Genomic DNA, 12,860 nt, shown 5'->3' on the forward strand with positions numbered 1-12,860 from the left:
CTATATTCTACCACAGACTCAAGGATGGCCATTGCAGAAAACAACCATCCATATCAAGAACACAAACATCCTGCAAGCTAACTCTGCACTTTCAGAACAATTATTAACATTATTATTAATGTCTTTGAGTCAGTCGATATATAGTTTGGGGCTGGCAATAAAACTTGATTAGTGGATGACAGGAAGTTTTACTGTAAATAGCAATGTTTCCAATCTGCTGAAATGCATGACAAATTGCTGGCAGGCACCTGGAGTAATTTGAGGTAATGAGTAAATAAAATTAGTCAAAAGAACAAAGGGAACATGAAAGAAAGATGCTGACAGGGAATATTTCACCTGTTTTAGAGGACTCCAATTCCATAAATGTCATAATAAAAATTGAAATAACTGCAGATGTTGTAAATCAGATACAAAAACAGAAACTGCTGGAAAACCTCAGCAGATCTGGCAGCGTCTGTGAAGAGAAATCAGAGTTCAGAGGAAGGGCCCAAAACGTTAACTCTGATTTTTCTCCACAAATGCTGCCAGACCTGCTGAGCTTTTCCAGCAAGGTTTATTTTTGTCCAGAAAAGTCTCCCTGTTCGTTCTTGTTCAATGTAACACTCTGGCGGCAAAATATATATTCCTGCCTCAATCTGGAGTGGCCTCCTTAAAGTCATCTGAATTTGGGGTTTCTTGCACCCCTTTTATCCAGGAAGAAACAGACTTGGCTGCAAATTGACTGTATTGAGACATAGTTCAGTTTACAGTAGACGAGAAAACAATTCAGGCAGTGATTTCCAGGTTATGTACCTGTATCGCGTTTCGGACGGTGGAGTGCATCAATGGTTTCTCTCCACAGCTTTAGCCTTGGAATGACCTAAAATGATCTTCCTTGCAAGTGCAAAGAATATTTTACATACATTTTCAATCAATATGTCTTTATCACGAGGCTCCAAGTTCTCACCTTGTGTGAGGGAGTGCAGCATTTTAGTCCTGTTTACTTGCATTCATAAGTAATCCTCATCTTTGCATTTTTCTGCAATTAACATCTCTTTTTGGAAGAGGTATGATTAATCAGATTCTATTTCCCATCCAATCAGCACCCTCTTCACATGCAGTATCATTTAGAACATAGAACACAGCATAGTACAGGCCCTTCAGCCCTTGATGTTGTGCCGGCCTTTCATCCTACGCTAAGATCAGACTAACCTGCATACCCTTCATTGTATTAACTTCCATGTGTCTAACCAAGAGTCGCTTAAATATCCCGAATGTACTCTACTAACACTGCTGCCAGTGCATTCCACCCACCCACCACACTCTGTGTAAAGAACCGACTTCTGACATCTCCCCTAAACCTTCCTACACTCACCTTAACATTATGCCCCCTCATGATAGACATTTCTGCCCTGGGAAAAGTCTCTGGCTATCCACTCTGTCTACGTCTGTCAGCATCTTGTACACCTCTATCAAGTCACCTCTCATCCTTCTTCATCCAATGAGAAAAGCCCTAGCTCCCTCAACCTTTCTTCATAAGACATGCCCTCCAGTCCAGGCAGCATCCTGGTATATCTCCTCTGCACCCTCTCTAAAGCTTCCACATGAGGCAACCAGAACTGAGCACAATATTCCAAGTATGATCTAACCCAGGCTCTATAGAGCTGCAGCATAACCTCGTGGCTCTTAAACAAAATCCCCTGCTAATGAGAACTAACACACCATATGCCTTCTTAACAATCCTATCAACTTGGGTGGCAACTTTGAGGGATCTATGCACATGGACTCCAAGATTCCTCTGTTCCTCCACACTGCCAAGAATCCTGCCTTTAACCTGTATTCTGTATTCAAATTTGACCTTCCAAAATGAATCACTTCACACTTTTCCATCTGCCATCAGCCCAGCTCTGCATCCTGTCAATGTCCCATTGCAACCTACAACAGCCCTTCACACTATCCACCACTCCACCAACCTTCATGTCATCAGCAAATCCACCCTTCCACTTCCTCATCCAAGCCATTTATAAATATCACAAACAGCAAAGGTCCCAGAACCGATCCCTGCGGAACACCACTGGTCACCGAGCTCCAGGCTGAAAACTTTGCATCTACCACCACCCTCTGTCTTCCATGGGCCAGCCAATTCTGTATCCAGACAGCCAGATTTCCCTGTATCCCATGCCTCCGTACTTTCTGAATGGACCTACCATGGGGCACCTTATCAAGCACCTTGCTAAAATCCATGTACACCACATCTACTGCTCTACCTTCATCAATGTGTTTTGTCACATCCTCAAAGAATTCAGTAAGGTTTGTGAGGCAATTTGTTGTGCCTTGTGACATTGAGCAGTCTTGTGGATGTATGAGGAGAGATTACATCAGTTAGGGCTACATTCACTGAAGTTTAGGAAGAATGAGCTGGGGCTGAGTGAGACAGAGCAAGTGCAGAAAGGATATTCCCCCTCCCCGGGGAATCCAGAACCAGGGGTCATAGCCTAAGGATATGGGCCATTTTGGACTGAGATGAGGAGAAATTTCTTCACTCAGAGAGTGATTAGCCTGTGGAATTGATTACCATAGATGCAGCTGAGGCCAAAACAGTGTATAATTTCAACAAGGAGTTGGATATAGCACTTAGGGTTTAAGAGTATGGGAGAAGAGCAGGAATAGGCTGATAAATTGGATGACCAACCCTGATCACATTGACTGGCACACTGGAAGAATTTGCAGATTAATACACACCCTGATTGGTTGTGTTTGAAATACCCCTTCCTTGACCACTGAGTGAAGCAGGACTTGTACACAAAGCCCCCGGCTCACAGGCTGGGACAGAGCTGCTGCACTATGGGGGTGGGCTCGACACACACCGAGTTGGTGCTGGTTTGTGGATAAATATTATGGGAAATGCCATCAAACAATCACCAATCTCACTAGCCAAACTAAAAGTGACTTTCTCCATAACAGCATAAGGAATAGGAACAGGAGCAGGCCATTTAGCCCCTCAAGCCTGCTCCGCCATTCAATAGGCTGTTCCAAGATTCTTCATGTCTAACCTTCTGTCCTATCCCCATAACCCTTCTTTCCCTGACTGATCAAGAATCTCTCAGCCTTAACTATACACAAGGACTCTACCCCCTCAGCTCCCTGCAGCAAGGAGTTCCAAAGACTCACAACCCTCTGAGAGAAGAAATTCCTCCCCATCTCAGTCTGAAATTGGTGCCCCTTTATTCTGAGGCTGTACCCTCTGGTCCCAGACCTCTCTTTCCTTCTCTTTCTCCAGGGTGGCATGATGGCTCAATGGTTAGCACTGCTGCCTCACAGCGCCAGGGACCCAGGTTCGATTCCAGCCTCGGGCGACTGACTGTGTGGAGTTTGCACATTCTCCCCGTGTCGGCGTGGGTTTCCTCCGGGTGCTCCGGTTTCCTCCCACAGTCCAAAGATTTGCAGGCCAGGTGAATTGGCCGTGCTAAATTGCCTGTAGTGTTAGGTGCGTTAGTCAGGGGTAGATATAGGTTAGGGGAATGGGTCTGTGTGGTTTACTTTTTGGAGGGTCAGTGTGGACTTGCTGGGCCAAATGGCCTGTTTCCACACTGTAGGGATTCTAATCTAATCTTTAAAAAAACTTCCTGCTTTAGAAGTGGCAGTTCTCCTGTGAAAGATGAGAGGATGAGGGTGGTTTCTTCAGGGCCAGGCTCAAGGCTCAGGTGTACCAATGAACATAGGAACAGCTGGAGGCCATTCAGCCCCTCCATTAACATTGAATAAGGTGGTGACTGTTCTGACTGTGGTCTCAGTCCCAGCTGCTTGCCTGCACATATAGTGATCTGTCTTTGAAAAGTGTAATTCAAAGGTGCAGCCTCATCTACTCCCCAGGAAAGAGGATTCTGTTTTCTAATCATTCCCTGAGGGAGACAGTGGAAGGGAGTCAAAAGACAGAAATTGCAAGAAAAGCTCAGCAGGTTTTATTGTTTCTGATTTCCAGCAGCCGCAGTGATGTTAAATGGAAGGGAGACATGGTAGATTTGACTGTGTCTCCTCGTCCTGGTTCTCCCCAGCAAGGGGAATGAGGGATGAGCTCCTCAGGACCCCCTCAGTACCCTCTGTCCTTCAACGGGAAGAGTCCAGTGTCTGTGTGGGAGGGTTGGGTCTGAGAGATTCCTGGGTTAATGTGAACTGTGCGCTTATGATTCATTGAAGATACAACAGCCGCAATGGGACAGAGTGGGCTCTCTGGGAGAGGAACTGGAAAGATACTGAAAAATACTGGAAAACTCAGCGGGTCAGGCAGCATCCATGGAGGAAGAGAGAGAGAGAGCTAACCTTTCCTGGACTCTTCAGCTGTAAAGATAGTTTAACAACGTGGTAGCCCCCCAGCTCGGTTAAAACCCCTTATTTTCCACACGGTTTCATTTCAATGTTCTCTCCCTTGTTCCACTTTATTTTTGCAGCCGGGTGCGAAATAGACCGAAGTGGTTCTCGTTGGGGGCAAAAATCCTTTCCGCAGGAATCTCCTGGAAGTCGATGAGTCACATCCCCCGCAGTAAGAGAAAGGAACAGCTCTCAGAGCAATGAGGCGCGTGTTGCTGCCGTGGGCTCGCTCAGTCAACTCTCCACCACCAGTTTGCAAAGAAGCAACAAGCACAGGTACCCTCTCCAGAGCACTCCAACTCTTCTCCAGATCCCAGGTTTGCTGCAGGACCTGCTGATAACCTCCTGGTGTCTCCAGGTTGTCCCAGGCTTTGGTGCCAGGGCTGTCTATCAGCAGGCTGACCTTCCATATGTTGTGGGGGGTCTGGGCTTGTTCTGCCCGGGAGGATGGGGGAAGCCTGTACTGAAGCCTGGCCGGAGCTGAGGAACCTGAGCTGCAGCCTCTTGGACTATGACACCGCCCGCTTGGACAGCCAGGACTTCATGACGGACCGGAGCTTCGAGGCGGCTCGGACCGTGGTCGGGGTGACCCTGGTCGGGATCATGTTGGTGTGTGGGCTCGGCAACTTGCTGTTCATTGTGAGCCTGGTTCGCTGTAGGCAGCGCCGCAGCCTGACCAGCCTCCTGCTCGCTAACCTGGCCGTCTCGGACATGCTGGTGGCTGTGCTCTGCTGCCCCTTCGAGATGGATTACTATGTGGTCAAGCAACTGTCCTGGGAGCACGGCCACGCTCTGTGTGCCTCGGTCAACTACCTCCGCACCGCTTCCCTGTCTGTCTCCACTAACGCGCTGCTAGCCATCGCCATCGACCGGTAAGGGAGGGGACTTGGGTTAACTATGGACACACACATAGACACACACACACACACACACAGAGATACACACATAGACACACAGAGATACACCCACACTCACACAGACACACGGATACACGCAGAGACACACAAGGGCACAGAGACACATATAGACATACAGAGACACACGGAGATACACACACACAGAGACACGGACACACAGATACATGCAGAGACACACAAGGGCACAGAGACACATATAGACATACAGAGACACACGGAGATACACACACACAGAGACACGGACACACAGATACATGCAGAGACACACAAGGGCACAGAGACACATATAGACATACAGAGACACACGGAGATACACACACACAGAGACACGGACACACAGATACATGCAGAGACACACAAGGGCACAGAGACACATATAGACATACAGAGACACACGGAGATACACACACACAGAGACACGGACACACAGATACATGCAGAGACACACAAGGGCACAGAGACACATATAGACATACAGAGACACACGGAGATACACACACACAGAGACACGGACACACAGATACATGCAGAGACACACAAGGGCACAGAGACACATATAGACATACAGAGACACACGGAGATACACACACACAGAGACACGGACACACAGATACATGCAGAGACACACAAGGGCACAGAGACAATTATAGACATACAGAGACACTCAGAGATACACGCACTCACACAGAGATACAGACACACATAGATACACGCAGAGACACACAAGGACACAGAGACACACATAGGCATACAGAGACACACACAAAGCATGACACAAAAGACAGGCACAGAGCCAGAGAAAAAAGGATAGGGACAGAGAGATCCAGAGGCAGAGAGAGTCAAAGAAAACAAAGAGAGAGAGACAGACAGACAGAGAGGAAGAGAGGGACATGTACAGAGACGGACAGAGTCAGAGAAAGACTGAGAGAGATACAGACATTAATAGACAGAGAGAGAGAGAGAGACACACACACAAAGTGAGTCAGAGAAAGAGAGAGAGATAGAAAGAGTCAGAGAGAGACAAGTTCAGATAGAGTCTTACATTTTTATTCAGTTAAGGAATCAAGGCAAGAAAAGGGCGGAAAGGTGGGAAAGGGAGTAAAACATTTTCAAATCAGTTGTGATTTCATTGAATTACAGACCTGATGGGCTGAATGGCCTACTACTAAGCTTTGTGGACAGAGGCAGAGAGAGTGACAGGGAGAGATAGGACGGACAGAGAGAGCACATAGTGAGTGATAGAGTTGGAAGGAAAGAGAAATATCAGAGACTGAGACAGACAATGAGTGTGAGAGAGACAGACAGACAGACCGAGACAGTGAGAGAGAAAGATGGAGACAAAGAGAGACAGAAAGAGACACAGGAAGAGTGTACCAGGGGTACTTCTTTAATCAGTAAGGGAATGGGGAAATGGCAGGAAAATGGAATTGAGGATTATCAGATCAGCCATGACTTCATTGAATGGCAGAGCAGACTTGATGGGCCGAATGGCTCACTTCTGCTCCTATGCTTTATGGGCAGAGACAGTGAGAGAAGACAGAGGGAAAGATAAAGACAAAAGAAGTCAGAGGCAGGGAGAGAGAGAGAGAGACAGAAAGTCAGGGACAGAGAAAAAGAAAGTTAGTGGCAGATAGGGAATCAGAGACGTCAAACCCTACAAGTAATATTGTAGCAGATTTGCAACTGTGCAGATTTGGATTTATCCAACAATGATTTTAAACACCATTCATTTCCCATTTCCAAACCCCTTTAAGTCATTGTCACTGTGGTGTCTAGCTCAGGCCATTTAATGATCTGCTTGTTTCCTTGCCTGGAAATCTCAGCAAGGAGAAGATGTGAGTGCTATCAGTCACTGGCACATCAGCAAGACTGTCCAGTTTGCAAAGCAGCATCTGACCTCTCCCTCAGATCATGAACCCTTTCAGGAAACCAAGATCCCCATTCCTCAGCAATACACAGCCTTTTAATTATTAAAATAAAACAAATTCCAGAAAAACAACCTTCCCCATTTTAGGGGGATGGTCCAGTGCAGTATTAGTCAAAAACTAAAAGTTCTGGAAGTATTCAACAGGTCAGTCAGCCTGCGTGGTGGCAAGGAGAGGACATTAATGTTTCACTGTCTGTGATCTTTCACCTGAATCATCCCTCTTTCTCTTTCTCTCTCTCCAGAGACAGCTGGACTTATTGAGTGATTTTCCACCATTTTCTGTTTTCCTGTCAGATCTTCAACATCTCCAATGTTTTGCATTTTGGTTTTGTTTATTCATTTTGTTAATATTGTCCACACCTGATAGCAAGACTCCAACAAAACAAGATTTGGCCCTTAGCAACTTTGAAACAGCAACCTGGACTTAATCTGTTTTAGGAGTGAGGTACAGGGATATGTTTTAAGCCCAAATGGGAAACTGTCACTCTTAAAAACTGATTTCCTTACAAAAGAAACATATTGTTAAATGATCACATGCTGAAGTCTATCAGTAGTGCGTAGTGATGAGTTTGTAATTAATCAAATGGCTGCTTTACAGAGTGATGGTCACAGTTTCAAAACTTGTGTGTGTTTTAAACTTGAAATATTTTGAGTGCACATGTGATAGAAACAGACTAAAAACACACAAGGAAATATCATTTATCAAGATTTAACACAATAGCCTTCACATTTCTAGGTTTCTAGAAAACCACAATCTAGTGTGACCAATTATTCAAATGGATTTTTCAGAATTCACATTTTACCTTTTACTTCAGCTATTTACAATGGGTTTGTGTCTCACCAACATTGAAAAGGATATGAATGATGTGTTCATACAACTGCTACACTTTGTTTCCATCATGGGCAGAATCAACGTTCTTCGTCTAAATTTGCAGATGCACTTTATAAAGCCCTGTGTACAGATATTGTATGTTCGTGGTTATATATGAGCATGTGTTATATGTTTGTGATGTCGTGTATTGTTGGGTGTTGTATGTTGTTGGATGCTTCTACTGGTAGACATTGTATATCAGCGGGTATTGTGTTATTGGTGAAATTTGTACAGAGGTGGGTATTGTATGTTATTGGATGTTGTAAAATTGTGAGTTTTGTATACTGATGGGTGTTGTATGCTGTTCGATGTTGTACATTGGCGAGTTGTTATACTGGTGAGTGTTGTGTATTGGTGATTGGTGGACGTTGTAGATTAGTGAGTTTTGTGTATATCGGTTAAAGTTGCATATTGATGGATGTTGTAAATCGGTAGGTGTTATATAAAGTATGTGCTGTACAGTGATGCACATTACATTGGAACATGGGTGTTAGGAGCAGGAGTAGGCCATTTGGCCCTTTGAGCCTACTACATCATAGTTCAATCAGGGCTCAGCTGGTTGTGGTCTCAAATCTACCTTCCTGTCTGTCCCCCATAACCATTGACCCTCTTATTTATCAAAGCTCTAACTCTGCTTTGAATAAACATAAAGACCCAGCCTTCACTACCTTCTGGGGAAGAGAATTTCACACTCTAATAACCCTCTGACAGAAGAAAAAAGCCTCATCGCTCACTTAAAACTGAGACCTTTTGTTTAAACCATATCCCAATTTCAGATTTCCCCACAAGAGGAAACCTCCTCGGTAACAAGTTTCAGTGAGATCACTGCTCAACCTTCAAAACCCCAGCAGATATAAGTCTAACCTGTTCATCCTTCCTTCATTGGAATAGGTCCAGTAACCCAGGAATGGGTCAAATAGGACCTTGACTATATTTTAATAAGGAGACCAAAACTGTACTTCAGGTATGGTCTCACTGATGTCCTATACAGCTACATTAAAACATCCTGATTTTTATATTCCATTCCTGTGGAAATAACCAACGTTCCATTGACCTTCCTATTCACTTGCTGCAACTGCAGACTAATGGTTTGTGATTCATGTACCAGGATACCCAGATCCCTCTGTACTTCTGCAATCTCTTTCAGTGTAAATAGTAAGCTGCCTTTCTATTCTTCCTGAGCTGAAAATGTGTTGCTGGAAAAGCACAGCAGGTCAGGCAGCATCCAGGGAACAGGAGAATCGAAGTACCTGCTGCCCTTCTTCTGGATGGAAGTGGTCATGGGTTTGGAAGCTGCTGTCTGAGGATCTTTGGTGAATTTCTGCAGTGCATCTTGTAGATAGTTTTCACTGCTACGACTGAGCACCAGTGGTGGAGGAATCAAATGTTTAGATTACTTACAGTGTGGAAACAGGCCCTTCGGCCCACCCAGACCCATTCCCCTACATTTAACCCTTCACCTAACACTACGGGCAATTTAGCATGGCCAATTCACCTAACCTGCACATTTTTGGATTGTGGGAGGAAACCAGAACACCCAGCGGAAACCCACGCAGACACGGGGAGAAGTCACGGCCTGAGGCGGGAATTGAACCCAGGTCTCTGGCACTGTGAGGCAGTCGTGCTACCACTGTGCCACCGAGCCATTTGTGGATGTGGTGCTAATCAAGCGGTTACTTTGTCCTGGATGGTGTCAAGCTTCTTGAATGTTGCTGGAGCTGCACCCATCCAGGCAAGTGAGGAGTATTCTATCACACTGCTGACTTGTGCCTTGTAGATTGTGGATAGACTTACAGCAGGTGAGTTACTTGCCACTGTATCCCTAGTCACTGACCTGCTTTTGTAGCTATTGTGTTTATGTGGTGAGTCCAGTTGAGTTTCTGGTCAATGGTAACCCCAAGAATGTTGACAGTGGTGGCAATACCGTTGAATGTCAAGAGGCAGTGTTTAGATTGTCTCTTATTGGTGATGGTCATTGTCTGGCATTTGTGCGGCACGAATGTTACTTGGCACTTGTCAGCCCAAGCCTGGACTTTGTCCCGATCTTGTTGCATTTGAGCATGGACTGCTTCAGTATCTGAGGAGTTGCGAATGTTGCTGAACTCTGTGCAGTCATCGTTGAACATTCCCACTTCTGACCTTATGACAGTGGGAAGGTCATTGATGAAGCAGCTGGCAATTGTTGAGCCTAGGAATCTACCCTGAGGGACTCCTGCAGAGATGTCCTGGAGCTGACATGACTGACCCTCACAACCACAACCACAACCATCTTCCTTTCTGCCAGGTATGACTCTAACCAGTGGAATGTTTGCCCCCTGATACCCTGACTCTATGACTGTTGCAATTACAGAACCCCAACTAGACCAGTGAATTAATTGATTTCGACCTTGCTCTCCAGGAGAGAACTGGCTGATCACTACCCAAGACAGGAAGAAATGTAAGACGAAATTTCAGTTAAATGATAATTGGTGACTAGAAAGATTTGATTTGGATAAAAAGAACTGAACCTTTCATTTCACTCCCCTACTCACCAAACTAGCTCTATACTTGAAAAGGTGTGCTCCATATACAGGAATGGACATTGTGGATTGGCAGAAGTTGTAAAGTGATGGATGTTGTACGGGACTGAATGTTGCACTGTGATAGATGTTGCATGTTGATGAATTTTGTATAGTGATCAGGAGTGGATGCGGATGGATGTTGCATGCTGTTGGATGTTGTACAAGGGTCAGAGTGTATAGTGGTCGGAATGTACATTGGTTGGAGTGTACAGGGGTGGATGTTGTACAGTGCTGTGTATTGTGCAGTGCTGGGTTCTCATTATTATTTCCTTTTGCCACAGATATCTAGCCATTGTCCATCCCCTGAAGCCCAGGATGAAGTACCAGACTGCCTATGTGCTGATCGGCCTGGTGTGGGGTGCCTCTCTGCTCATGGCCATCCCCTCTGCTTACTTCACCACTGAGGTCACCATCCCACACTCCAACTCGCAGAACAAGATCTTCTGTGGGCAGATCTGGCCAAGAGAGCAGCAGGTCTCTTACAAATCCTACTCCCTCTTCATCTTCGTCCTACAGTTCCTGGGTCCCTCGCTGAGCATGGGTCTCTGCTACGCCCACATCTCCCGAGAGCTCTGGTTTAAGAGTGTGCCTGGTTTCCAAACCGAGCAGATACGGAGGAGGCTGAAGTGTAGGAGGAAGACTGTGTTGGTGCTCATGGGCATACTGACTATTTACATCCTCTGCTGGGCTCCCTATTATACCTTCACCATAATTCGCGATTTCCACCCCACACTGGTTTTGAAGCTGAAACACTACATTACGGTCTTCTACGTTGTCGAATGCATTGCCATGAGCAACAGTATGATCAACACCATATGTTTTGTCACCGTCAAGAGCAGCACCATGAAATACGTCAAGAAAATGATTCTCATAAGGTTTAGATCCACTTCTGGTGGCAGTAGCAGATCAGGCCAAGATCTGAGAACGACTGGGATGCCGGGGTCAGATGAAATCGAGCAAATGCAACTCCAGTAGCACCTTGCGATGATGTCGAGTATCTGTAAGGCTTCCCCATCCCATTGACAGAGAGTTCAGAGGGACTGGCGGTCAAATGCTGCCTTGATGTCAAGGCCAATCGCATTCACCTCAGCTTTGGGCTTCAGTTCTCTCGTCCATGTTTGGACCAAGGCTGGAATGAGGTCTCTGTGTAGCTGCCCTGTGAGTGCTTGACTAAATAATGTGGAGGGATTTACACTCCCTGTGGAAATGGTATTGAACCTGTCCTGCCACAATCCTTTATGCATTCTAGTGAAAGGGAAGAAGAATCATAGATTCCCTACAGTGTGGAAACAGGCCATTCAGCCCAATAAATCCATACTGACCCCCAAAAGCATCCCATCCAGACCCAGCCCCCAACCCTATCCCTAGATTCCCGATGGCTAACCCACCTAGCCTGCATATCCCTGGATACTATAGGCATTTTAGCGTGACCAACCCACCTAACCTGCACATCTTTGGACTGTGGGAAGGAAACCCACGCAGACATGGGGAGAATGTGCAAGCTCCACACAGACATCACCCGAGGCTGGAATTGAACCTGGGTCATTCAATACTCTTTGTATGTACTTGAACAGGAAGTAGCACCAGTTACATGGAAGCAAATGCTGTCTGTAATGTGTTGTGTTGTGTCATTAATCCCTCTATTTCCCATGCATTGCTGTCTCCAGGTTAAACTGCAATTGTTGTTTATTTGTGTCTTGATGTATTATAAATTCAGAAAAGTGGCTACGTAAACTTACCCCGTGCTTAAGCTTAACAAAGAATGAGGTTCCACAATTGCTTTTGTTATCACCTTTGTTTCCAGTAACAGCAAATATTGTACAGGATTGAAGACTAATGTGGTTGAAGCAAAAACATGAATAAAAGAATTATAATGAAACTGATCCATTTAGTGCATTTACTTAGATTGATTTCTTTCAAAAAAAAGACATGGTTCAGGGAACACATCATGTAACTGTTAGCAGCAAATGATTATTTAATATTTGAGATAAACTGGTTTGGAAATTAAATGAATGAAAATGGCCAGAGAGAATGCAAGGAGGGAAAGATTTTCCTTGAGGGATGTTAAAGGATGAACAATGTCCGTAACAAATGCTGAGGATATTTTGTAAGTCTGACAGCTTCTGTAACTAGAGAAGCAGTTGTGGGTGGGTGATCTTCAGAAGAGAAAAGTTTGAAAACACCAGGTTTTAAGCCAGGGTAAAGTTGTAAAAAGGGACAAAAGGAAAGTCTGTGTT

At 45.3% G+C, this 12,860-nt stretch overlaps 1 protein-coding gene across 1 annotated transcript; it reads left to right on the forward strand.

Moving 5' to 3' along the window:
- The first annotated feature begins 4,634 nt into the window (after positions 1 to 4,634).
- Positions 4,635 to 11,958, forward strand: LOC122553252 (prokineticin receptor 1-like). The gene is made up of 2 exons (XM_043696836.1): positions 4,635 to 5,219; positions 10,905 to 11,958. Exons 1-2 carry the CDS (start codon positions 4,795 to 4,797, stop codon positions 11,596 to 11,598), a joined length of 1,119 nt encoding a protein of 372 aa, XP_043552771.1. The 5' UTR covers positions 4,635 to 4,794; the 3' UTR covers positions 11,599 to 11,958.
- Positions 11,959 to 12,860: the final 902 nt, after the last annotated feature.

This window comes from Chiloscyllium plagiosum, chromosome 9 (assembly GCF_004010195.1).
Source record: "Chiloscyllium plagiosum isolate BGI_BamShark_2017 chromosome 9, ASM401019v2, whole genome shotgun sequence".
Taxonomy (NCBI): Eukaryota; Metazoa; Chordata; class Chondrichthyes; order Orectolobiformes; family Hemiscylliidae; genus Chiloscyllium; species Chiloscyllium plagiosum.

Coding starts and splice junctions, on each gene's coding strand:
- LOC122553252 (XM_043696836.1), top strand. CDS start 4,795: ATGGGGGAAGCCTGTACTGAAGCCTGGCCGGAGCTGAGGAACCTGAGC. Junction 5,220..10,904: donor CTAGCCATCGCCATCGACCG/GTAAGGGAGGGG, acceptor CTTTTGCCACAG/ATATCTAGCCATTGTCCATC.